The sequence below is a fragment of the Girardinichthys multiradiatus genome, chromosome 15 (genome assembly GCF_021462225.1).
Source record: "Girardinichthys multiradiatus isolate DD_20200921_A chromosome 15, DD_fGirMul_XY1, whole genome shotgun sequence".
NCBI classification, from domain to species: domain Eukaryota; kingdom Metazoa; phylum Chordata; class Actinopteri; order Cyprinodontiformes; family Goodeidae; genus Girardinichthys; species Girardinichthys multiradiatus.
The window spans coordinates 18,802,982-18,829,881 of record NC_061808.1 but is presented as its reverse complement, the minus strand read 5'-3'; the positions used below and the strand labels follow the sequence as shown (position 1 = coordinate 18,829,881).

General features: G+C 41.3%; 1 protein-coding gene across 3 annotated transcripts in view; it reads right to left on the bottom strand.

Moving 5' to 3' along the window:
* The window catches only part of ylpm1 (YLP motif containing 1), a 33,159-nt gene extending 8,620 nt beyond the window's left edge, over positions 1 to 24,539 (bottom strand). Inside the window, exons 1-19 of one of the 3 annotated variants that reach the window (XM_047387188.1) lie at positions 23,778 to 24,539; positions 22,461 to 22,688; positions 21,878 to 21,916; positions 19,685 to 19,873; positions 19,047 to 19,582; positions 16,143 to 18,920; positions 14,651 to 14,774; positions 14,337 to 14,490; positions 14,159 to 14,248; positions 13,896 to 14,073; positions 13,783 to 13,806; positions 13,519 to 13,679; positions 12,820 to 12,977; positions 12,669 to 12,731; positions 11,336 to 11,455; positions 11,065 to 11,241; positions 10,892 to 10,975; positions 10,704 to 10,787; positions 10,527 to 10,601 (exon numbers count right to left, since the gene is read on the bottom strand). In XM_047387188.1, coding sequence (XP_047243144.1) covers positions 10,527 to 10,601; positions 10,704 to 10,787; positions 10,892 to 10,975; positions 11,065 to 11,241; positions 11,336 to 11,455; positions 12,669 to 12,731; positions 12,820 to 12,977; positions 13,519 to 13,679; positions 13,783 to 13,806; positions 13,896 to 14,073; positions 14,159 to 14,248; positions 14,337 to 14,490; positions 14,651 to 14,774; positions 16,143 to 18,920; positions 19,047 to 19,582; positions 19,685 to 19,873; positions 21,878 to 21,916; positions 22,461 to 22,688; positions 23,778 to 24,260 — 5,745 coding nt within the window. In that variant the 5' untranslated portion in view covers positions 24,261 to 24,539. The remainder of the gene's footprint in view (positions 1 to 10,526; positions 10,602 to 10,703; positions 10,788 to 10,891; positions 10,976 to 11,064; positions 11,242 to 11,335; positions 11,456 to 12,668; positions 12,732 to 12,819; positions 12,978 to 13,518; positions 13,680 to 13,782; positions 13,807 to 13,895; positions 14,074 to 14,158; positions 14,249 to 14,336; positions 14,491 to 14,650; positions 14,775 to 16,142; positions 18,921 to 19,046; positions 19,583 to 19,684; positions 19,874 to 21,877; positions 21,917 to 22,460; positions 22,689 to 23,777) is intronic. The other 2 variants (XM_047387189.1, XM_047387190.1) reach the window with 2 other exon arrangements.
* Positions 24,540 to 26,900: the final 2,361 nt, after the last annotated feature.

Sequence of the window (26,900 nt, the reverse complement as noted above, 5' to 3'; positions counted from 1 at the left end):
GCTGCAGGAAAAAGTGCGGCAATTTGGGCAAATGTGAATCTGTTTGTTATACTGATTTTGATGCTGAGTATATTTGATTAATTAATTTTTGTAGTATCATTTATATCGAAATATCAATTCTTTTGACAACCCTACATCTGACCAATAAACAGACTGAACGTTCTTGCGTAGTGACAAGTTTTTGTTCGCTTGGATTTTGAAAAGAAACCGAACCACCGGAAAAAGTGACAAGTTAATAAACTGATCAGAGTAAATTAACTATAGTTTAAAAGGAACCTTTAAATTTCATATAGATTCCTAAAAAATAATCAATCCCTAAATATAAGAAACCTTTTGTTCTTTATGAGCGCAATTAACAAATGCACAAGACGCCAGACTGGACCTGTAAAGTGATTCATATAAGCAGTAGGATAACAGCGCAAAAAAACAAAAACAAAATGAAAAGACAGGAAGTACCATCATGACAAATAACAGAAATTTATATAACTCAACAAATTAAACAGTAAAAATAGTGCCAACAAATATATGTAAGGGATTTACCAGCAGAAACTTACTTTCTGAACCACTTCTGATGAGGCACGAGAAGGACATGCACACTATAAACTCAAGGTTGGACAGCAAATGCATCTATAAGCTAAATGTAAAAATAATTAAAATGCTTTAGATACACTATATTGCCAAAGGTCTGGATCCCACCACCAAATCAAATAATTCTGGTATAATGATCACTTCCATGGCTGCAGGTATATAAAGTTTGGTGTGGAGAAACTTGACTGGCCTGCACAGAGTCCTAAGTTCAACCTTCTTTAACACCTTTAAGATGAATTAGAGTGGTAGTGGCAATTCTGGATTTCTCATCCAACTATGAACACACTCCTAAACATTTTGGAAGATGTTTACAGAATAGTTAAAGTTGCCATTGCTGGCTATGGTGGGTCCGTCAACAAATTGGGCCTTACAGATTAAGAATGTCATCAAAGATCATGTAGAAGTAGACAGACAAATACTGTTGGCAAGATAGTGCATGTCTTACATTTAATGAGTGTATTAATATTTTGTTTAGGTGTGAGCTATGCATCTATGTAGCAGACAATTTACTTTGTAGTAGACAATTTAATCTATTTTTTTTTACTTTATACTGCACCCCTTTAGGTCAGTTGACTCTTTAAAATTTTTTCTTTTACATTTTTTGCTCCACTGCAGCACAGGATCAAACCAATCCCGAGGTCCACACATTTTGTGGAAACTAATTTACACAGCCCCTCCTTGAACCGCCACCTTAACGTGGTGGAGGGGTTTGAGTGCTCAAATGATCCTAGAGGCTATGTTGTCTGGGGCCTAAATGCCCCTGGTAGGGTCTCCCATGGCAAACAGGCTCTAGGTGATGGGTCAAACAAAGAGTGGTTCAAGAATTCCTCATGAGGACCAACATATCGAGGCACGTGACGTCGCCCGGTACGGCGGAGCCCCACCCTGGAGCCAGGCCTGGGGTCGGGACTTGTCGGAGAGCGCCTGGTGGCCGGGTTGCTCCTCGCGGGACCCGGCCGGGCCAAGCCCAAACGAGAGACGCGAGGCCATCCCCCAGTGGGCCCACCACCTGCAGGGGGAACCTTGAGGGACCGGTGCAAAGAGGATTGGGTGGCGGATGAAGGTGGAGACCTCAGCGGCCCGATCCCCGGATGCTTAGGCTGGCTCTAGGGACGTGGAATGTCACCTCGCTGGGGGGGAAGGAGCCTGAACTTGTGCGGGAGGTCGAGAGATATCGACTAGAAATAGTCGGGCTCGCCTCCACGCACAGCGTGGGTTCTGGAACCCATCTCCTTGAGAGGGGTTGGACTCTCTTCTACTCTGGAGTGGCCCACGGGGAGAGGCGGCGGGCTGGTGTGGGTTTGCTTGTTGCCCCCCAGCTCAGCCGTCTTGTGTTGGGGTTTACCCCAGTGGATGAGAGGGTCGTATCCCTGCGCCTTCGGGTTGGGGAGAGGTCTCTGACTATCATTTCAGCCTACGGGCTGAGTGGTAGTGCAGAGTACCCGGCCTTCTTGGCGTCCCTGTCGGGGGTGCTGGATAGTGCCCCTCCCGGTGACTCCATTATTCTGCTGGGGGACTTCAACGCCCACGTGGGGAACGACAGTGACACCTGGAGAGGCGTGATCGGGAGGAATGGCCTCCCCAATCTGAATCCGAGTGGTGTTTTGTTATTGGACTTCTGTGCTAGTCACGGATTGTCCATAACGAACACCATGTTCAAACATAAGGGTGTCCATCAGTGCACTTGGCACCAGGACACCCTAGGCAGTAGGTCGATGATTGACTTTGTTGTCATATCATCAGACCTTCGGCCGCGTGTTTTGGACACTCGAGTGAAGAGAGGGGCTGAGCTGTCCACTGATCATCACCTGGTGGTGAGTTGGATCCGCTGGAGGAGGAGAAAGCCGGACAGACTTGGCAGGCCCAAGCGCATAGTGAGGGTCTGCTGGGAACGCCTGGCGGAGCCCTCGGCCAGGGATGTATTCAACTCCCACCTCCGGGAGAGCTTTGACCAGATCCCGGGGGATGTTGGAGACATAAAGTCCGAGTGGACCATGTTCTCCGCATCTATTGTCGATGCTGCTGCCCGTAGCTGCGGCTGCAAGGTCTGCGATGCCTGTCGCGGCGGCAATCCCAGAACCCGGTGGTGGACACCGGCAGTAAGGGATGCTGTCAAGCTGAAGGAGTCCTATCGGCTGTGGTTGGCTTGTGGGACTCCTGAGGCGGCTGACGGGTACCGTGAGGCCAAGCGTGCTGCGGCCCGGGCTGTGGCAGAGGCAAAAACTCGGGCCTGGGAGGAGTTCGGTGAGGCCCCTCTTCAACATTGCTTGGCAGTCGGGGACAGTGCCTCTGGACTGGCAGACTGGGGTCACACCCTCCGGTCCCCCTTCATAAGAAGGGGGACCGGAGGGTGTGTTCCAACTACAGGGGGATCACACTCCTCAGCCTCCCTGGTAAGGCCTGCGCCAGGGTATTGGAGAGGAGAGTCCGACCGATAGTCGAACCTCGGCTTCAGGAGGAGCAGTGTGGTTTTCGTCCCGGCCGTGGAACACTGGACCAGCTCTATACCCTCTACAAGGTGCTCGAGGGTTCATGGGAGTTTGCCCAACCGGTTCACATGTGTTTTGTGGACCTGGAGAAGGCATTCGACTGTGTCCCTCGTGATGCCCTGTGGGGGGTGCTCCAGGAGTATGGAATTGGGGGCCCTTTATTAGGGGCCATCCGGTCCCTGTACGAGCGGAGCAGGAGTTTGGTCCGCATTGCCGGCACTAAGTCAGACCTGTTCCCGGTGCATGTTGGACTCCGACAGGGCTGCCCTTTGTCACCGGTCCTGTTCATAACTTTTATGGACAGGATTTCTAGACGCAGCCAAGGGCCGGGGGGGGTCTGGTTTGGGGACCAGTGGATTTCGTCTCTTCTTTTTGCGGATGACGTGGTCCTGCTGGCCCCCTCTAGCCAAGACCTACAGCATGCGCTGTGGCGGTTCGCAGCCGAGTGTGAAGCGGCTGGGATGAGGATCAGCTCCTCCAAGTCCGAGGTACTCGACCAGAAAAGGGTGGCTTGTCCTCTTCAGGTTGGAGGGGAGTTCCTGCCTCAAGTGGAGGAGTTTAAGTATCTCGGGGTCTTGTTCACGAGTGAGGGAAGAAATGGAGCGGGAGATCGACAGACGGATCGGTGCGGCTGCCGCAGTGATGGGGGCACTGTGCCGGTCCGTTGTGGTGAAGAGGGAGCTGAGCCGAAAAGCAAAGCTCTCAATTTACCGGTCAGTCTACGTTCCTACCCTCACCTATGGCCATGAACTTTGGGTCATGACCGAAAGAACGAGATCCCGGATACAAGCGGCTGAAATGAGCTTCCTCCGTAGGGTGGCCGGGCACTCCCTTAGAGATAGGGTGAGGAGCTCGGCCATCCGGGAGGGGCTCGGAGTAGAGCCGCTGCTCCTCCACATCGAGAGGAGCCAGTTGAGGTGGCTCGGGCATCTATACCGGATGACTCCTGGACGCCTTCCTCGGGAGGTGTTCCAGGCACGTCCCACCGGGAGGAGGCCCAGGGGACGGCCCAGGACACGCTGGAGGGACTATGTCTCTCGGCTGGCCTTTGAACGCCTTGGGCTCCCCCTGGAGGAGCTGGAGGAGGTGTCTGGAGAGGGACGTCTGGGCATCTCTGCTGAGTCTGCTGCCCCTGCGACCCGGTCCCGGATAAGCGGAAGACGACGAGTACGAGTAATTTACACAGCAACAACCACAACTTTTGCACATGCAGTAACAACCCAACTTATAAAGGCAAATATTGCACAAAACGAACAAGGAGGTAGAGAATACAGCTGGTTCCGCTAGTTTATATACTGTTGTTAAGGCCATATTTGAAAAAGCAGCAGCCTACAGTTTTCCATCTTGCGTCCAATAGTTGTTTCCAAAAATGCCTTTTTCTTGGAAAGACACTGACTGTGCATCCATTCAAAGTGATCAAAACAGGGATGCCCCTGACCATTCATTGATTTTAAATTAAAAAATAAAAGTGATAAATCTTGAAAACTATTATAGCCCTTTTTCTACCTCAACTCTGTACACTGAAAGACTAGCTGCTACAAATTGGTAATTCACACATGGTCATTTGTAGTGAGGCTTTTTTAACCAAATGTGTGAGTTACTTCAAGTTGTACTATAGACAACTTGCTTGTGCTTAATTTAAATTGATTATGTGCTTGTATTTCATTTGATTGGAAAGTTGTATTTTCATTCATTAAACATAAATGGAGACAACAGGACAAAATGGAAAATTATAATTTTGAGGCTTTGGAATTTCTAGAATTTGAATTTGTCTATCTGCTATAATTTTACAATTCAAATTGTTCTTGCAGCAACTTTATGATTTTATTTTACCATCAATATTTATGCATTTTCTAAATACATTTGATTCCATTAACACACCCTATCTGTTCTGCAAAGAATGAAATTTTATCAGATATGTTAAGCAATGATTAAAAAGGTTCTATTACATCTTAGCTGGACTACCTTGAAATTGCCTATGATTCTGGTTACTTGTGTTTTTCAAATTCCAACATACATCCAAAGATTCAAAATACAGTTAAATAAACATTTCATAAAGAAAACACAACAATAGCAATGTCATTACTTGTGGCGGCCAACTTTGTATAAAGATCACTAGCGACAATCAATAAACAATTTAAGTAGAGTTAGAGTAAAATCTTGGCTGGAATATTGTTTCCCTAATTTCTCGAACAATTGATGTAAAGCTGGGGAAATGCTACTTGGGTTTTTGCCCGATCTTACAGATATTTATCAGCTATGGAAAGTCTGTATAAGTCTGTAGTATTTGCAATCGGTCTGCAATGCGAGTCTGTGAGATAGGATCAAGACAGACTCTGCAAGTGTAAGAAGGGAACAGAACCGACCCGAGTCGTACTCAAACAAATGTGTGAATTGTTTTAGCCAAATGTGGACGCAGTCAGCTAGCATCAACTAATAACCGATCCAACTATAAACGCGTGTTGCTGACAGCCAATGAAATATAGAGGCTGGGAAACGACCGTAACAGCAAGACAGTTTTGTTCTATGAAAACTTTTGTTGTAACTATACATTATAAAAGCAGCTGTTGGCATAATACAAACTATCGGCTAACTAATTACAACCAGGCAATAATAAAAAGACAGAAGAGGGACACTGATATGTATGTCTATATGAATAAAATACAGTAAATAATGAAGGGCCTCATTGAAATAAACCAAACAATTCACAAAATGAACATTAAAGTAATGGGACTTAGTTAATTTACATTTTTGAATAAAGTATTTCCCAAACAGAATACCTTTTTTTAATCAGATATTCAAAAGGTTATTTTTGCCCAAAAACTATACTGTTTGCTTTAGGGTAAAAATAACATTACTGTAATGCCTGGTTCACACGACACGATTTTCAAATTGTCGGCTGATTTTCAAAACCTGAGAGACCCCACATGCAATGATAAAAAATCGTAGGTATAATGGGTTTGGTCCTACAGTGTGTGGAGTTCAGCCATAGGGTGAGCACAACACACCACACACGGACAGATTTCACTCAGAAATATTCAGATTTCAGACATCTTGCAAACCCTCTCGAGATCAAGCGTGAGTTCAGAGTAATTCCCTTCCGTGTTTCTGTCACCTCGCTTTATGATTTGCTACACGTCACATTCAACAGGCTGCGTGCTCGTTTGTCCTCGGGGAACACCCCACACCCAAGGAAATTGGCGCAAGACGATCCAACGTGTTGAATATACCCGATCTGAGGTTGTAGCGGTCCTGACATCCTTCCGAACAGACTAGATCAATCTTCACACACCATACACAGCAGGATTATCTCATAAGATTATCTTGTCGGAAGGAGAACATCGGGGTAAAAATCTGCATAAAAATTCTTTCGTGTGAACCAGGCATTAGATTAAAGCCAACATTATTAGTCCAAAACCTACAAACAACCCTCAATACAGTCAACACTAAGCAAATCATATTCACTTGTGGGTAAAATGTAAAGTTTTTTAAGCTGCACCTCGTTCATTTTATGGAGGAGTGGCAAAGAAATGGAGCCTGTTCGAATTCTGAGAAGATCTTCCACCACCTACTGGTATCTTTCCTCTGTCGCCCTCCAGAGTTTGATGTGCTCAGGTGGCTTCAGATGCTTTAATAAATGCTAAGTCATGTAGCGTGTCCCTACTTTAAGATTTTTTTAATCTTTCAGGTTTATAAGTTGGGAAGTTTGCAAATATTGGAAAGACTTGTGGCTTTAAAAAGGGAAAACAAGTTTTAAATATTGCTTTTAAAGAAAAATAAATCATAAAGCAGTGGCTACGTTTACATGTACATAAGTAATCAAGTTATTCTGAATGAGTGCTCATGTGCACCCCGCGTCAAGGTGACATATTTCCGCCTTGAGTGGCTAGTCGCTCTGGCTAGATTGTAACATAATATTCCAATCGGCTAGTTTACACGACACATTTTTAGTTTGATCGGCCATTTCATTCCGATTACATATGTTCATATAAACGGTACAATACGTTTGATTTTTGTTTTTTAATCTGAATACATTTTTATCCGACCGTGAACTTTTGTGCATGTAAACGTAGCTAGTGTTAGCTGTGTATTTTACATTAAGCCAACAGTTAGTTCGGTTCAAGAAAATAAAATAAACCAGCTCCTAACTAGTTCACTGCAGCAGGGATGAATTATGATTTGTTTTTCAATTTGCATTCATAGAAACAAATATATAAACTGTTTGATACTGCTGCCAAACGCTTACATTTTGAGTTTTTCAAACTGTCCATATTTGTAGTTCAGTGGTGTGATGCTGGCCAACAGCACTGAAAACCCAAAAGAAAACATACAATTCTGGTCAGGTGATGCCAGTAACACACACAATCCTCCGGGAACACACTGATCCGTGTTTGATTTCACAGCTTTATCCTCTCATAGTTTTAATTTTTAAACATACTATGATCATTATTAACACTTGAAAGCAGCAGAAAAACTACCAACAAAATCGATTTGTTGGTAGTTTCCTGATTGAAAAATGCCTTAAACATCCCAAGGAAGTCCCACTTCCTGGACTTTATTCCCTGCATGATAAAAGTGTTATTTGAAATAAAAAGGCAGGGAGGAGCTTCTAAGGTAAGTATGATGTTTGAACAGCCAATGAGCTGTAAGGCTTGAACATGGTAACAAGCTATAGAGGCTGTGCAACAGAGCATCACACACTGCCAGTGTGTTTCACTCCCTCTTAACTGCTCAACAAACATGTTTTTATTAACAAAAAGCTACAGTTGTAGCATATTTCTCAGTAGCAGATCTGCTTATAAATTCTTGCTTCATACAACTGGCTTTTATGGACAGACAAAAGTCATGTAAAAGTCGCTGAATGAGAAGCGGAAACATTGAGGAAAAACATTACAACAAGTTAAATATAAATACTTCCATAAGGCACAGCTGGAGGCAAAATAGCCCATCATTTTCAGTGTTTTAATAAATATGCCTATTAAAATGTACATATACATTTTTTTTAATAAGAAAAAGGAACAAGAAATAGCTCTTACAATATCTTAGGGTATATAAGGACTCTAAACCATATTTATAGCCCTTTTTTCATATAGTGTATGGAGAACTGTGTCTCAGATCAGTAAAATCAGTTTTTGTATATCATAGGAACCTACATGCACCTCTTGCAGAGTTAATACCTCAGGTTTAGGACAGTCCTGAAATTACTAACTCTTTTTGTGTTTTAATTACTTTCATGCCTCAGCCAAAAGCCTTAAATGCTCTGAAGACTTAATGAAACTTAATATTTCTGTACCCCTAAAATGATTAGGAAAGCCCATTTATGACTTCATTATAACTGATAACATCTTTTTTTGTTTTCGTTATTTTACCCCCCATATTATTTGACCATACAAGGACCAGTATTTGGCTAAAATGTGACATAAAAGTTTATTTTTCTCCATCAATGATGAAGTAAAAAAAGAAAGATAAATATAACAAGAAGACAAGTCTAATTTGCAGTTTCATTAGAGTCAGTTGTGAAATTACTGTATTCAGGCTGCCCAGGTGGAGGAGTCTTACAATTTAAAACTACTTTCTAAACCAGGGGTCTGCAACCTGCGGCCTGCAGGTTTAAGCAGTTTTTCAATGGAATAATTGCATTGAATTTCCACAACAGAACGACACTGATGGTGTTCACACCAGAAAAGTCCTTTAATCCGGACCAAAAGCGGACATTATTTTTGCCGTGTGGTGCGGTTCGCTTTCACGTTGTACTTTTTGCAAGTAAACTATAACTTGCAAACAAAGCCATGCGTGTGATGATCGCTGCTCCTATTAGACAGAAACCACTAGGGCAGAACAGAGAACAGATCCGGAAATGGAGGAAAACTATTATGGAAGTTTGTGCTGCATTCGGAGCGGCTCATTTGACACAGGTTCTGTGACGTTCTATTTCTAACTTTGGAACGGTGTCGGTGAATGCGTGCTTCAAACCGAAGGAGACGATATGCTCTGCTTGCCCTGACCCACAGCATGCTGGTAGCAGTGTTGCCAAGCAAAAGACGGTGGATCAGGTATGACTTCAATACAACGTTCACTATCGCTACAGGATACGGGATACTGAGTTATGGAGCTGCAAGTAAAAGACACTTGGGCCTTAAAAATACGATTTATTTGACAATGCTGTACCATACCAACATCAGTGTGATGCGCTGCTACGGTGGCTCATTAAGTCATAAAGTTTCCTGTAGTTAGGTTGGATTGAGGGTCGTTTTATATTCACACCAGAAGCGAAACTCACCAGACCAGCTCAAAAAGTGGGTCACGGTCCGGTTGTTTGGTCCAGACCAGCGTTTGCTTGAGTGTATTCACACCTTCACAAAAGGTCTGAAACAAGGGGGAAATGAACTCTGGCCCATTAAAAGTGGACCAATCGTGGCAGGTGTGAATACACCCAAGGAACCAGTAATATTTTTTTAGATTTATTTTTCTTGCCATTAGATTGAAAACTATGTTTTGTTTTTTTTTATATCAGAGGAAGAAAATGTATCCATCTTATTTATAGTAAAAGATTTTTTCTTTATTTTACAACTTAAAAATAGAAGTAAAACAGGGGTTCTACAAAAATGGCAACAACAATTTTAGGCTCTTAGGCTCTGAATGAGTTTTATTTAGCTGGACTGAGCACAGAAAATGGCTGCTTGGATTGTAAAAGTTGCCGACCCCGTTCTATAAGCATTTCAAATGAAATCAGAAGACAAAACCTTTAATTTCTAAACAAGACATTTCACTTTGAGACTTGAAGTTTCCCTGCTGACATCTCAGACAATTAAGGTACAACAGCGCAAACCTGAAAGTCACATTTAACAAATGATTTAAAGGTCTAGAAATAGTATGATTCTAATGTTGAACACAGATGTAAAAACTTTCCTTATGATTAGATTGTACACTATATGACTTTAACAAGTTTCCTTGACTCTTAAAGCTTAGACTAAATTGGAGGTAGTACTGGGATGATTCAAAACATTTTACGTGGTAAGAAATAATTTTGATTTAGCAGACATTTTTAATACAGTGTCATTTTTATTTAATAATGTAATGGTTTAGTTTTATGTTTTACTGTGATGCACTGAAATCATAAAACTGAGGGCAAAATCTAACTGGTGCAATTTAAGTTTAAACATTTTTACAGCGTTAGAAACAATTTAAGTAAACTGGAACTGTGCTTCTTTCTATAAAAAAAACTATAGTTTACACAAACAACTAAAACTACAATATTTTGACAGTCCACTTGATTTCTTCTACTTTCTTGTGGAAACAATTACCTTATGATACTCAGTGAGTTATTTTATTGATGTAGGACTAACACAACACTAAAAGATAAATTTGGAAAACAATTAATACTGAATAAGTTTGTTAGAAGCAAATATGAAAATGTGTGGCTAAGAGTTGAAGCTTTTTTTGTCCTACCAGATCGCTCTCTTCTTCCTCCTCCCTCTTGGTTTCTTGGGGCACATCTTCAGGGTTGAAGTCCTCCATTTCCACCTAAAAATTCAAAAAAATCTGATTTTAGCTCAGACATAGGCAAATCAAAAGGGTTTTAACTCTCAGCAGAACAAATCCATAAAAATAAAAAAAACAAGTTACCTCCTCAATGGCAGCATCCTGAAGCAGGGACCGCACATCCAAACGCACCATGTGACGAGGAGATGACTCCCAATTGTTGGACATCTGTATACAAAATAATCCATTAAAAATAAATTTTTTAGTGAATAATATAAAAAAATGATCTTAAATATCTTTGAATTTGAGATTACATAAGTGATCATTTAAACCTTCATTATATCCTTAAGTGTGCGCCCGTGGACGTTCCTCTTTGCACACGTTTGAGTATCAGCCGTGATCTCAGCTACATACACCTAGAAATAAGAAACAGTAATTTTGTTTTCAGCCAGAACCGAACCGAACACCTGTTGTTTTAGAGAATTTACCCCAGGAAACAACTCACCTCAAACCCTTTAGTTTTGGCTGCGCTCCAGAACTGCTCAAAATGTTTCACTCGGTCATTAATGGTGTCCAAAATAATGAAGGGAAAGAAACCGTCATCCAGAGTTTTCTTAAAGGTTTTTAGCATGCTGCTCCTGTAGGTGTCCTCCATCTCCGGCTCATACTCGTACTCAAGAGCCTGAAAGACAGTTGTTAGGCATCTCACTACTTTTATCATATTTAAAATGATCCATCAGATTTGTGATATTTGATCTCATTTGCATCAGACCAACCTTAGTTTTGACTCTCTTCCCAGTGTCTGGGTCTTTCTCCACTTTCTCCACCTCTGTCATGAAGTAATCGTCCAGAACAAGAACTCTTGGAGGTGCACCGCCGCATTCAACTTCCTTGTCCTAAATACATTTATAACAATTGTTCTGATTTTGTCTGTAGCAAAATAAATCCTTTGACATAATCTTTTGTTTCCTCTAAATACCAGTTAATACATTTCTTCATCCCACTTTAAAGGTTAATCGCTATTATTTAAATATATTTATTTAGCAAAAAAGTCACATTTAAATAGATTCTATACAAAGAGAATGGAATATTTAAAGCATTTATTTCTGTTAATCCTGAGGACTGTCAGTTTCTTGAAATGAATGGCTCGTCGCAAGGCCTCTGCAGAGCTGAATGACTGATAATCAGGGAATTCAGGCATTTGATACAAGGGTGTTGAAGAAGGGATAGATTTCAAAGTTGCAGGGTAGCAGCTCTAATTGGTCTAGACTTAGGCACCCCTGCTGTAGAGCAAATGCACTCCATAGGTGATCAGGGATCCATTTGCACTGCTGGGGTGTTATGGTGGCCCAGGTTGCTTTAATAGCCGACTAAAGCTCGTCTGCATTGTTGATTCTGGTGTCTCTCATCTTCATCAATAGAGGACTGCAGCAACCCAGTCCATTTTATTTTTAGCCTAGGTAAGGCGCTTCAAATGTCTGCTTTAGAAGCGGCTTCAAACAAGGAATGTGACAGCTGTAGCCCATGTCCTGCATACATGTGTTGGCTGCTCAATCACTAACTCAGGGAGCAGTCCATACCTCATTTGTCTTTCCTAAATTCTCAAAAAGCTTCCCAATCCACAAGGCTGCAGTTATGCCTTTTGTTTGAGTACTTTTTTAGCTGCATTTTTTCCTTCCGCTAAACCTTCCATTGATATGTTAGTATACAGCACTCTGAGCAGTCAGCTTCTTTAGCAATGACCTTTTGAGGATTAACCTGCCTGTGGCTGTCAATGACTGCTTGCTGACCAAGTCAACAATCTTTTCCATGATTGTTTGGGCCATAATATTTCTCTATTACATTTCTTTATTGGTCTAATGATATTGATTTTCTAAAAAAACAAAACAAAAAAAACTGTATTTTGGGTTATTAGCTGCTAGACATAATAATCAAAATTACCTAAAATAAACACTTAATATTTGAGTGTTTATTTAATCTATATAACTTGCAACTTTAACTTAGAACTCATTTACTGAAATAATAAGGCCTTTAACTGATATTCTAATTTATGAGATGCACCTGTATAGTACTTCAGAAAGAAAAATAATAATATATATAATCACTTACTCGTATAAGCTTTGCAACATGGCTTTTCCCACTTCCTGGGAGGCCCCTCATTATAATGACAATCTGTTAAAATACAGTTTTGTTAAGTTCTCAATATTAGACACCCATATGTTACTGTTACATGAATTAACGGTGCAGGAAATATTAATACCCTCTCGGGCCGAGATAATCTGCCAGGAGTTTTGAGAATGTCATCAATATTTTTAATTTCAGGTTTCTTCTCAACTCGTGGAACTGGTGGCGGTGGTGGAGGAGGCAGAGGTGCAGCAGGGTGGGGTCCTCGCTCCTCTGGATAACCTCTTCTTTCCACTGCACGAAAATATTTACATTTCAACATTTTTCAAACATTTGGATAATGTGTGATAAATTTACATGGTTTTAAACCTTCAGTTACGCTCTTTACTCCCCAAAAATGTTTAGACTAAAACGTCTACATTTTTCTTAAAAATTTTATGAAGTTTTTTTTTTCATCTGTATGTTCAACAAATCATTAAACAACACAACAGTGAGTTTGGTGCTTATTTCACTGTTTTCAGATTCTTTTAGAATCTATAAAGATTTAGACGTGTCAAATCTGAACTACATTTTCATACAGTAAATGAAGACTCTGAATCAATTTGTGATGTGTAATATCTTTGGTATGTAGTTTATACCACTTTCCCAATTTGAACAGGCCCAGTTGTAAACACAATTACAGTGAAATATTTTAGTAAAAATATTTTCTTCTTTTAGTTAATGGTACTCCATTTCCTTTTTTTCATACTTGTTCAGACATAAAAAATGCTAAACTACAATTACTACAATTAGAGAGCATGGAAATGTAAATTAACATATGGCGTGTCCAACGTACAGTAAGGTGAGCTGTAACGCTCAGGCCCGATGCGGTCAGGTCCAGAGCGTTCATATAGAGGTCGGTCATAACCGGGTCTTCCATAATAGTCTTCCTGGTCACGGCTGCCGCTTCGCTCCTTATCTCTTTCCCTGTATGCCGATCGAGGAGCCAGTGGAGACCTGCACGCAAAATTACCATTTTTTATTTCATCAACATATCTTCTTATTTCAAACCATCAGAGTCAAGAAAAATCGTGACATCTGACACAATATGATATAGTACCTTTCTTCAACCAAGGTATGCATGCTTAAATAAAAAAAAAAACAGAAAAATAATCTCACTTAAGCAGAGAAGCTGAAAGCTTTTTCATTTTGCAGAAAATAATAAGGCCATACCTGTCATCTCTTTCTCGTGAATGAAAACGCTCCCGCTCATATCTGTCTCTTTCATATTCAAGAGGCGTTTCTCGGTACAACTCCCTCTCTCTGCTAAACTCCCGACGATCCAAATAGGATTCTGATCGTCGGTCATAATACAGGTCTCGGCTGTAAGAATCTCTGAGACCAAGCGGTTCTAGGAATTTAGTTTGAAGAAAACCCAAGTTAAAAAGTTAACTAATAAATAAAAATGACAGAAAAAAATTAAATAAATAAAGAACCTTTTTCATAGAGGCGATCTGATGTCACTGGGTCAGGTCTTAATATTATTCTCTCACCATACGACATCCGCTCAACAGTTGCCCCAGGCTCTGAAAAATGCCAATCAGCACATTTTACCACAGTAGGATCAGCATTTTAAAAACTATATCTAGAAAGTATTAACCAGGGCATTCATACCATGCCCGTGTCCGTAGTCAACTGTTTTAGGAATTAGTGGAGGATTGGCTGAAGCAGGCAGTGATGACTGGTAATCTACTACAGCAGCAGCAGCAGGTTTGCTTTCCCAAGACACTGATTCAGTGGCAGTTGTTTGGACAGCAGCAGTCATACCCTGGTGAGAAAAGATAAATACTTTGAAAGCTCTTACACCACAAGGCAATGTAGTAGAACTGTAAAAACCAAAGGGAATTAAGTTCCCGTCTTGCAGTTTTTCCTCATGCAACATTAACACTTCTGATAATACACATAAAATGAATGTAGCTCTCATTTACCTTCAGAACATTCCTAACATCCGGCGGGATCTCCAAGCCAAGGAGACCTGCAGGTAGCTCTGGCAGAACGTCACTGGATGCTGGTTGTTTTTCAGTACTTGGGGTCTTTCCCCCTTGCAACTCCCTTTAAAAACAAAGAGGGCCAAGTTAAATCCAGGAATAGTTTCCACAAACACCTCCGAGTACAAAGGAGTTAGTAGGCAGTGCATTTATGTAGTGGTGTTGGACCAAACAGTTGTAAGAGCTTTTAGAGGGTTATAGAAACAGATACTTGGAAGGTGATATAGAAAAGAAAATTGCACAGCAGTTTTTCAGACCTTATGGTTGTGCCTTTAGTTTCAGGTTACTTCTTGGTTAGGTTTTAAAGCTAGAATGTTTACAACAATACATTGCTGGCATCCAATTTTTCAAAGCTTTTCTGAAACAAAGTGCAGATCTCTCTCTCGAAAACCAGAGTTATTAATGTTCAAAAATACTTTGTCCTGTCTTCTAAGCAGTTGTTAACTGTAAAGACTTTCTCTCATGCTCTATGAAAGAGTGTAAAAGTTAAAAGAATAGACAAAACAACTTTGTTTTAATACTTTTAGAGTTCCTGGTATTTGTTAATTAAGTCAACCAAAGGTCAGTTCACTCCTTTATCAATTTAAAGATATGTCCCCAAAACAGGTAGGGATGAACAAGCTGTGCCAAAAAACATAAATACAAAATAGGGAACAGAAAACTTCTAGCACCCGCCAAGATATAGTTATTTGTTGCAACAGGAGTGAATAAATAACAGACATAGAAGATAATATTTTACCTTAAAAACCTCATAACACCTTCTGATTCCTCTAAATTCCTTAAACAAGGTTATTTTACTGAAAACAGCTAACTATAAATGTTACTACTCTCAATAAAAATACTTGGGGAGTTCTGGATAGACCATATTTATAGACAAATAAAGATTTTTGTCATAAATGTAAAATGTATTTTTTGTCTAGTTACGGTTTAACTACTGCTGAGTGGGCAGTTCTTTCAGCAAATGGCATGTTTTAGAGTATTTATACTCCACTTTACACTTTCAATTACTAAATTAGTTGATTATTTCAATTAATTGATTATTCACAATACATCGAATTTATTGTTTCAGCCCTAGTATACATGTACTACCATCATCTGTGATGTACAATCACTTATGACTCCCCCCATTTCTGAAGATGGAACTAAAAGCCCCCTGAAACACATTTATGAACACTAGCAGCTACAGTTCCTGAGGTGAAGACACACACATATCATCTTATCATCACACACATCACTTATTTCAGTAGGTGAAATAACTATAAAAAGGCCTAAAAACAGCCACTGAGGCACTGTAAAGGGTAAAAGAGCAAACTGATGTGCATAAACACCTTTAAAGCTGTTTTATGAATACCTTTCTAAAAGGCAGCTGTATTTATAATTACAACACGCTGCATTATCAGCTAATAAAATAAATAGAAAGACAAGAAGTTACCTTATTTGCTTAAGCTCTTGAGCAGCTTTTAAGATAATCTCATGCTGTCGTTGAGAAAGTGCAAGCACATTTGCCCCACTTCCTTGGGTTGCAGCTTCAACTGCGCTTACAGGCAAGTCTGTAACAGACGCAGCAAGTGGTGGCTCTTCTCTACGCTCCTCATACTGAGGTCTAAGATCACCGTAGTCAGGATACGTCCTTACTGGTAGAGGTGACCGCCTAGAAGGCCTGTCCCAGTCTGAAGCTCGTAGATGTGGTGGTTCATCCAGCCTGTAAGGGGGCTCATCCCTATATTCATGAATTCGGAGCTCTCTTCTTGCCCTGTCATTTTCCTCATATGGATATGAGTGATGTCTCTCAGTTTCTGGATTCCAGCGTTCCTCTCTGAGGTGTGCTGGGGGTGGCATGCGGGGAGGATACTCTCTTTGAGGAAGAGCACAATCTTGGTCCCACTCGGACTCGTAGCGCTTGGCTTCATGGTGATATTCATCAGGTAGATAGTCCTGGGCTGGAGGCCGGGGATACCCATCCTCACCATGATCATAATCTACAGAGTAGTCCTCATTATACGCCTCGTCATATCCTTCATTATTTGGACCTCGACGCCACATTCCCCTTGCCATTCCTCGACCCATAGGTCGTTTTCTTATTCCTCCTCTTTCTATTATTTCATGTGGAGGCATTGGAGGGACTCCTTCGTGAGGAGGATACCATTCAGAATCCTCCTCCCCTCCTTTATCATACAAAGGCTCCTCCAAGCGATCCATCATTTCACGAGGAGGTGGTGGTACGTGTCGCCTGCCTCTTCCTACATCAGGATGCAGTGGATGGCCATACGGGTCGTGTTTATGGTACATTGGGTGCCTTGATTGATCCACGTTAGTATCATCCAAGTCCATTTCATGACTTACAGGCTCATGGCCCATTTCACCATGAACAGCGTGAAGTGGACTGCCTCGCCCTCGAGTCATGAAACTAGGGTGCCCACGTGGGGGTCGACCCCGACCAGGAGGAAATGGGGGTCTCATGCCTCTCATCTGAGGTCGCCATTCTTCCCAGTAAGGTTCCCCTTCCTCAGAACACTCAGTTGATTCAGCACCTGCCCAGTGCATGTCTTCTGGGTCTCCTCTACCCATTGATGGACCACTTCTCCTCATGTGTGTCCCTGCTCTACCCATTGGTGGGCCTCCTCTTCCAAAGTTTGGTCCACCTCTTGCCATTGGTGGGCCTCCTCTGCCCATGGGTGGTGCCCCTCTGCCCAGGGGAGGTCCTCCTCTGGCCATGGGAGGTCCTCCTCTGCCCATGGGGGGTCCTCCTCTGCCCATGGGGGGTCCTCCTCTTCCCATGGGAGGTCCTCCTCTGCCCATGGGGGGTCCTCCTCTGCCCATGGAAGGAAATCCTCTGCCCATGGGAGGTCCTCCTCTTCCTATAGGTAGACCCCTTCCCAACATGGGACCTCCCCTTCCCATTGGTGGTCCTCCTCTTCCTATAGGGGGCCCTCCTCTGACTGGGGGTCTGCCTCGCCCCATATGTGGTGCCATTGGCTCCTCATAATACTCTTCCTCTTCAAAGTAATGTTCTTCCGGCATCCATGTGTCTTCAGATTCATCGCCACCAAACTCCTGATATGAAGGATCTTGCCAGTAGTCTTGCTGCTCTTCAGGTACTCCTGTATCTTCTTCCGACGGGATGCAGTCATAAGGCATTTCTCCCTTCTCTTCCTCATTTTGTGGAGTATTATGTTCCCTGAACTGGCCAGGGCCTATCTGTCCACGCCCAAGACCACACAGTGGAGGCTGGCCTCGATCCCTGGCAGGAAACAGCTTTGGAGGCTCTGGTTTTGGTGCCAACTGGGCAGAACCTTGTGGTTCTGGTTGGATTTCAGCAACCTTTTTATTCGATGGTGCTTTGTCATTTGTCAGTAGTCCATCTGCCTTATTAGAATTTTGTGGAGGCAATTGAGGTTTTGATACCAAAGGATTAGCTGTAGTTACAGTATCGGGTTTGCCTTTATTGCCATCATCAGTGACTCCTTTGCCATCTTCTTTCTCGGGCTCTAGGTTACTTTTTAATGTCTGGGGAATAGGGTCATCTGGAATAAAAAAGCCCTCCGCTCCAAGCAAGCTATCATCTGTCAAGTCTTCAGCTGTTCCCTTATTTGGTACATTTTTATCTTTGTTAGACTGTGGTTGAGCAGGTGCTTTTGATGGAGTTGTTGATTCTGTGCTGGCAGGATTCTGAATGTCAGTCTCCAACTTAGATTGAGGACCTTGTTGCTTTTTTAGCTGAGGTGCTGTAGGAGATTCAAAACGTGGTGGAGGGCAAAGGGGCCTTGAGGAGTCTATTTTAGATTGTGGTCCAAAATGAGACTGGTCAGGTCTGGGCGGATTATCAAAGCGCTGCCGTGGTTGGTCGAACTTTGGGGGGCTGTCAAAACGCTGTTGTGGGTGCTCGAACCTTGGGGGACCATCAAAGCGTGGCCGTGGTTGGTCGAACCTTGGGGGACCATCAAAGCGCGGCCGTGGTTGGTTGAACCTTGGGGGACCGTCAAAGCGTTGTTGTGGTTGGTCGAACCTTGGAGGACCATCAAAACGCTGACGTGGTTGGTCAAATCTTGTGGGACCATCAAAACGCTGACGTGGTTGGTTGAACCTCGAGGGACCATCAAAACGCTGTTGGGGCGGTTCGAACCTTGGGGGACCATCGAAGCGCTGCTGTGATTGGTCGAACATAGGGGGCCCATCAAAACCTTGTGGTGGCTGGTCAAATCTGCTGGGCCTGGCATCATTGAGAGAGCAAAACAAGTCAAACTTATATTAACAACAAATATTAATATTTACAAAGAGCCACTGAAATTAGATATAACTAGTAGTTCATAATAAGTACAACACAAAAACAACTGACCGCTGTCCTCTTGCGCTGTTGAAACTTGATGTTTGCGTCGTCAAGGGTCCAGGGAGCATGACTCCAACTCCAGCTTGTATACTACCTTGTATAGGTGGTCCGTCAGATGACTCTGAATGTGCCACAAAGGTAGGAGGTTGTTGACTTGGAGGCGCAACACCAGCAGCACCAGGAGCTGTGGCACCAGCGGGAACCGCAGGGGGTTGGACACCAGGGTTTACTACTTGCTGCTGCATTTGTATCTCTTGTCCAGGGTACTGGCCAAACTGTCCCATCATAGCACCATACTGGCTTGAGGCAAATGGCACCATGGCAGTAATAGTGGCCAGTCTTTCTTGGAGATGGGCATTGGTAGCATTCATCTGCTCTTGCCACTGCTTCCATTGGCGCTCATAATCCTGCAATTGGTCTTTGTGAGGATAAGACTGGAACTGCTCATGCCACAAGGCAAAAGAACTATTCCAGTCTTGGAATAAAGGCATGAACTGCTGCTGTTGCATTTGGTAGTGTCTCAGCTGCATTTCCGCAGACATCGTCTGTAAAGGAATTAAAGATGCTTTTTTAGGCAGTGTATAGTAACAAACAGAAACAACAAGAGCTGAAAACATAAGAAGAAACTCTTTTGGACCTTTACCTACCTGCAGGTTTGGAGGTTGCTGAATCAGTCTTTGATACTGTTCAAGAACCTGCTGAAGTTTTTCATGTTGCTGCATGAGAGCCTGGTACTGTAAACTAACTCTCTGCTGTTGCACCTGCTGCCAATGTGCGGCTGCAGCCTGCAATTGTTGGAGACGAGCAGCTTCCTCTGGGTCTTTTGGGGCATCAGGCTTCAAACAGAAACAAGCCAAGATTAGACCTAAGCATATCTGTATATATTTTACTAATATTTTTGACATATTTGTAGAACAAAGTGCAATTTGCAATGAAAAAAATATTTCAAGATTCATTCAAGGCACTATGGAGATCCTCCACTAAAAACAATTGACAACAAAAAACATCTTAAGCATTAATAAAACTTTTTAACAACTAGACTGGAAAACATAACATGGGTGGATGGGATCCTACAACATCACAAATGTGGGTGGGAATATAAATAAAAAGGGCTGTGTTCTGTTAAGAAGTAGGGTTGGGAATCTTTTAAGTGCAATTGGCTGAATGAAATAAATATGCACTTCATTGGCCAACTTGTAATTCAGGTATTTTTGGCATTTGTGGCATCAAAGTAGCACTTGAAGACATCTGGGCATTTCATTTTTGGACACAAGCAACAGTGCACACTAAAGGCAGAGCAATAGCAGAGTTTAGAATAGCCTATATAGAGATTTCCTAATGCCTAAACGTTCCTGACACACAACTGTTTCTGAACTTTCAGACACAGGTTGAAGAAGCACTGTCAAATATCCAGCAGAGAGGATTCTGCCTCCCAATATTGTAAAGATTTAAAGCATATTACTGCTTCTGCAATAGCCTCCCTGGATGTGTCTGATTAAGGTAAAGCTAGAAGTCACTAGGGCTACAGCAGGTCAAGTGGGTCAATGCACCTAGTCATAACAAGGTAATTTTACTTTAAAAGTACTATGGTCAGACCTAGGCCTGTCACGATAATGAATTGTCCCAGAGATTATAGTGAGAAACAATTACATTGTTGTTTCGAGACCATTTTCAACTAATGTAATGGTAACAGCATAATAATGCCATTAGCTACACCCTCTCAAAGAACAATAAACTTAAATTTCTAACAAACATTTAACACTAGAACTGGAACACATTTTAATGGTTGGTTTTTTTTTTCCCAGCTGGGAAAACTGCATATGTGTTAGGTTCAGATGCAGGTCTGTTGAATTGCCACACTTAGTTGCTACTGTTTTACAACAAGCACAAAATTATGGCTCTCACAAGTGTGGTTTACTACGGTGATTTGGTTTGAATCCAAAGTGCTTTCACACTGCAGCTGTCGCATTTAGCTTTGAAACCAATTCTCTCGCTGGTTTTCCAAATCTCAACTAGCGTTTCTCTGGCTTGCTACTCCCTCACAGGTCTCTCATGCTACACTCTGAGGTACATAACAAGACCATGCGCCTGGCAAGTACCTGACGCAAGAGTCAGACTGGGGGTCACCCAGTCTCTTTAGTAGAAAGAGAGGGGGACACAAGGAAAACAAGCAAGCATGCAAACGGAACTTATCGAGCCCTTTTAATTTTTCAAGCAATTAGATCAATTCAATCCAGGCGACTGATTTATTGCTTATTGCGACAGGCCTAGTCACCTCTAACAAATAACAATTTGTAATGTAATTTGCAGTTACAAACTGAATAGGTTATGCTATTCATGTTGTATTAATGTTGTGAAACTTTTACTGGTGATGGTATACATTGCTCTCTAAAATCTGAATTAAGCATTGTGGGAAAAATCGACTGTGAGGACACTCAAGGAGTAGCAACTTTATACTAATTATTAGTAATACCGTAGTTTTCAGTTAGTTTTAATGTACTTTTGAAGATTTCAGGGTAAAACATCGAAATGCTGATGTAGAACCTCACAGCCACAGAAGGTTATATCATAAAACACTGGAGACTATATTTCTTGACTGAACTATATGCCATTTTTAGGTTAATCACTTTGATTAATATTTTCACAACCTTCATAACTATCCAACTTATTTTGATAGGCCTAAAAGACAATTGCATAGCTAATGGAATACCAATGTATATCAGTTGCTTATATAAAAATGTTATAACCCAACCCTACTCAGAACATGGCAGGTATCACAAGAACTGAGGTGAAATATGCATGGGCATAAAAATGATGGAAAAATGGGCAGTAAGACTTACTGTGTCTGTAAATTTACTTGGGTTTCCTACATTTGCACTCTGTAAAATTTTACAAACAATATATACATTTAAACATTAACATTCTCCTGAAAAACTGATCTGAATATGTTCATAAAGGCAGTTTTGCAAAATAAAAATTACTTAACATTATTCATGGGTCAACAGTAAACGAATGCATAAAGCTTTTTTTTTTTTTAAGTCTTGATTGGTGCCAACGTAGCTATTACAAACTGGACAATAATTTGTCATCAACAACTGTTTTTTAAAGTGCAAATCATTTCAGGAACTTTTCTTTAGCCTTTGGGGACAGATGAACTTTAGGTTCACAAAAGATAAATTAGGCACACAATTGCATTACCACAAGAAAACATTTCCAAACTAAAGTTTCGTTAGATGAACACATTGTTTCTTATTCAAGTTCCACTGCATTCGCATTACATTACATTATGTTGTATTAACAGAGACAATGTATAACAAATTAACAACTTTGACTATAGCACCAAATAGACCTCATGCAAATTTTTTTAAAAGGCAGTTACTAAAAAAACACATTGTAAAACAATATAATTTTAGGAACACCTACCTTTCCTTCTACAGGAGGTGGAGGTGGCATAGGGGGTTCCTCTTTAGGGGGTGGAGGTGGGGGTGTGCCTTTAGGTGGTTCTGAGGGAGGGGGAGGAGGAGCTGCCTGACTTGTGGGTGGCTGCGGCGGTAGAAAGGCGACGCCATCTTTCTGATTTTGCTTGGCTTTCTCTTGCCTTAGTTTCTGTAGATTCTGAAGATGTTGTTTGTACCACACATTCTGTTGCTCCTGATAGAAACAAGATAATTTATCCATAAAAGACATTTTGTCATGTTGCTGTTAAGACATTTTCAACACATTAAATACTAAAATCAGTTATGAGTAAAGCTGGTTATGATTTAACACTCTGGACTCATTGCTTATTTCATGCACCAGGCTACATGTGCACAGTAACAGCAGGAACTACAGGTCAACCAATATTTACTTTGCGACGAACGATGCTCAAATAAAGACAAATTAGAAATAAAATCAAGACGACTGATAGCCAACATTTGAAGCTGCTTTTTTTTAGCAATGTTTTTTTTTTTTATTTATCAAAATGGTTTTAATTAGAATAAAAATTTTATAGATTACTTTGGGATTGAAGCTTGTTTCTAAAAGCAGGTAGACCAGAGTTCGCTGAAGAATTAGCTTCTTTCTCTGTTTTAAGTAAGAAAACAGGAGAAGTATTCAATAAACAAACCTCTGCTGATGGTGGCTTTGATTCAACAGTGTAATAAAGGGTTGTTTCACAAACGTATTTTGCTGTTTGGAAAAGCACTTAAAATTTAAATACTGAAGATTTTGCACTGTGTTATCAAAGAAATAAATGTTTTTAAACCAAAGCTTGTGCTCAAAAATGCCTTGATCACATTTTTAGATTTGTTTAAATACAATACTGCAGGCTTCAGTCAGTACAAATTATGCTACTTAAGTCCCTTTAAAGGCCACTATGATTTAATTTAACATGAACAAAAATAACTTGTTTGAGTTAACCTAACAGCCTTATAAATCACATTTAACTTGGTTAAGAATTTCAGCAAGCTAAGTTTAACTGTCAATTTATTTGCATTTTTTTTTTTACTTTGCTGAGTCCAGTTGGTTCGTTTTCTCAACAGAGTGGAACCACATAATGACTATACACCATAAATCTTATGATTAGATACCTGAGCAGAAGCTTAGGTAGCCTGCATAGGGTGCGCTTTGAATCAAAGATGTAAAATCATCTAAAGCTTATTTCCAGGATTTTAACTTTCTTGTCCCGCTTGAAAATGAATATAATGCCTTTTTGTTTTAAACCAGAACAATAACACCGATTAAGACCAATTTAAGCATTACCTGTAGATGTAAGGATTTGTTATCCGAGCTGGATGGGCTTGTGTTGCTGGCTTCTGGAGCTTGGGGAGCAGCAATGTTCTCCTGTGGCCTGGGTGGCTGGGGTTCTGGAGGAGGTTGAACCGGCTTGGACTCAGCTGGCTGCGGTGGAGGGGGTTGCTGCTGACCCGGTTTGGGTGGCAGGGGTCCTTCTGAATGCCACTGCGGGCCCGTGTTAAACCCACCCGAGAGTCCACCCCCATACCCAGAGCCGCTGTTGCCGTGGTGTAACACGGACTGCAGCTGTTTCTGGTGCAGCATCTGGAGCTGCTGCATCTGCTGGCGGTGCTGCTCCTGGAGGCTGGAGAACACCGAGCCGCCGGAGGAGGCATCGAAGCCACCAAAACTACCAGGAGCCGGACCTGCTCCAACTGGAGGCATGCGAGGGCCAGGTCCCCCGTAGTTTTGCGACGGAGGGGGTCCGTAATTTCCCCAAGAGGGATACATGTTATCAAACAAAGCCGCAGAAGGCCAACGTGATCACATACAGAATGGCCTGGAGTGGCTAACAAGGCTAGCAGCTAACGTCGACCTCCACCTCTTCAGAAGGAATTAACTACACCGTCAGTTCATTTCCGACCAACGATGCAGTTCATTAAGTTATAGTTATAAAAGAAAACATGTTATCGCTTGCAGTAATAGTTAAACCGTTTAGACTTCAGAGAAAAATATATTTTAAACGTTCAAAAGCTTTGTGTCGCTGAATGGCCGACTATTAGAGAAGCACGCAGCTGAAGACGGAAACACGTCACATATGAAGTGACCGTTTCCTGTAGCTAAATTAAAACCAAAACAAGCAAAAACTAAACACATTTACCAAATAAATTAGTTTCACAACATAAAACTACTGAAAGAAATACGTACATTACGCAATGTATACACGTCACCACAGTACAAATTCCCAGTGACAATATATGACGTTTAACTTTAACTGCGTTTGGTGCATTTGTCACTAGAACAAATACATTTCTCACTTCTACCGCTAGATGGGGACATTTACAAGATGATTTTGACACGCCAACACCGCTGGACTTGACAAAGGATGATATTACATCAATAAAACACTGAGTTATATTCAAATTCAAAAATATATTTTATCCAAGTCATTTGAATCCAAATATCGGGTCAGTCTCACTGATGGACCTTGAGGTTATCTCCAGTAATCCCAAGATTTTTTTAAATGCTTGTATTCTCACAATTGGTCCGAAAAATAAATAGATTCAAATAGGGTAGTGTTGACATTATACATTTCTTTTACTGGCTATTTACCACTGTTTCGGTAGTTCAGCCAGTAATACTTAGAGTCATAATTATCTGTATTGGTTATTTTGTAAATTTGAAGATGAAAAGTTTGGGACCTCACTGATTTCAAATAGCATACTGTTGTACTGTAAAATCGTTTTTAAATCACAAATTAATATCCTAAAATACAACCGGGCAGGATAAAATTAGTACAGGTTGTAAAAGCTGTGGTGTACTCTATCTATTAATACCGCTTGCCCCTATAAAAAATAAACAACAGATAAAATGAATGAAATAAAGGCAATTAGTAGCAAATACTAATGTTAAATTGTCATACTGTATTGAATAATGTTTAGTGAAATACCTAAAGACCATCCTTAGGAGTTTCACACAGCCTACAAAGACATTTTGTTTATCAAGAGAGTCGGAGTGGTGGGCGGTAAAAGACCATTGACTTTAGGATGCCCTTGAGGCCTGATACACATAAAATAATTTTCCTTAACATCACCACTAAATCTCTTTTAATTTTGACCAGAACCACTTTAAAAGAACTGTGAAAGCGGATTAATCAAGCCGGTCCTGTTTAATGTGTCCTGTTAATTAGTTTGTCAGCAGTGTTTTAATATCCCCTAATGACTTCATATTTCACCAATGACATTCAAAGGGTGTTAAAAGAGGAGAAATGGACCATTCAGTCCTCAGTTCTTTCACTTAAGGCGCCCTCGGTGAATAAGACAAGGTCAGGGAGGCCTAGCCTTTAGGGAGAGATAGATTATCAGGGGAAGGAGGAAGGAGAAATCCCATAGAGGAAGCTTTCTCCTCTCTAAAACAGCATGACGGGCACAATGTGATACAGTTAGAACAATACACAACGCAAGGGATTCATGATACAGCTTAAGGCAGCCACACTGTATACGATGGCAGGATCACTTCATCAGTGTACAAAATTACTGAGACTTGGGATTTATGCTTCCTTAATTCGACAGTTCAAGGATGATTATTTTTACTTTCTTATAATCTGTTGTAGCAACATTACAAAAAATTAGGCTGACTAATACATTTTAAATGCAATGGAAGTTGGACCCTTTCAATCACAAACAGCACTTTCTAAAGCTTTCTGAGAGAGAGCAAAGAAATCAGGAATTGTAAAGTTGTGGCTCACAATATTGAGGACACGGCGTTTCCTCTGTGATGAAAATCCTATGTTAAACAAAATGCTCAATGGAGGCTAATAGATTCCGAACAAGTCCATACACTGCTTCTAAAATGCTTTGTTTGGCAAATCAATTTTCCCATAACCCAGTGAGGAGAAAAGTGATGTGGATTGATTGCGCCCCCCTCGACTTTGTTTCCAGAATATTGTTTGATGGGTGAATAGATTAATTGGCATGACATTTCAAAGCCTTCTCTTGGCTGTCAGCATCTAAGCCTCAGCGTGGCAATCGAACCATCGTCTAATTGTCTCCCTTGTAATACCTCAATTTTCAAATTAGAGATGGTACCTCTATGAACTATTCCTTATATAAAGGCTAACAAAATCACGCTGCTTAATCAGAAATGGGTTAGCAGAGGGGTGATGCAGGGCTGATAAGACAGGGTGCTTTAAAGGACATCACCCAAACTGCTGTGCCAGCACATCTATCTCTTTTCACTTTAGATCTGGAATAAACAAATCAGATTAAGACAGTCAACAGGCCTCCATTAGAGTGTTATGGTTCAAATGTGAATCTGTGTTAGGAATCTAATTCACATGACGAAAACTACCGTGAGAATGTGAAGAGAAAAATATCAGTTTCTCCTCGGTGACTTTGACTTGACATCACAGTGTCAAGCTTTAAAGGTGCT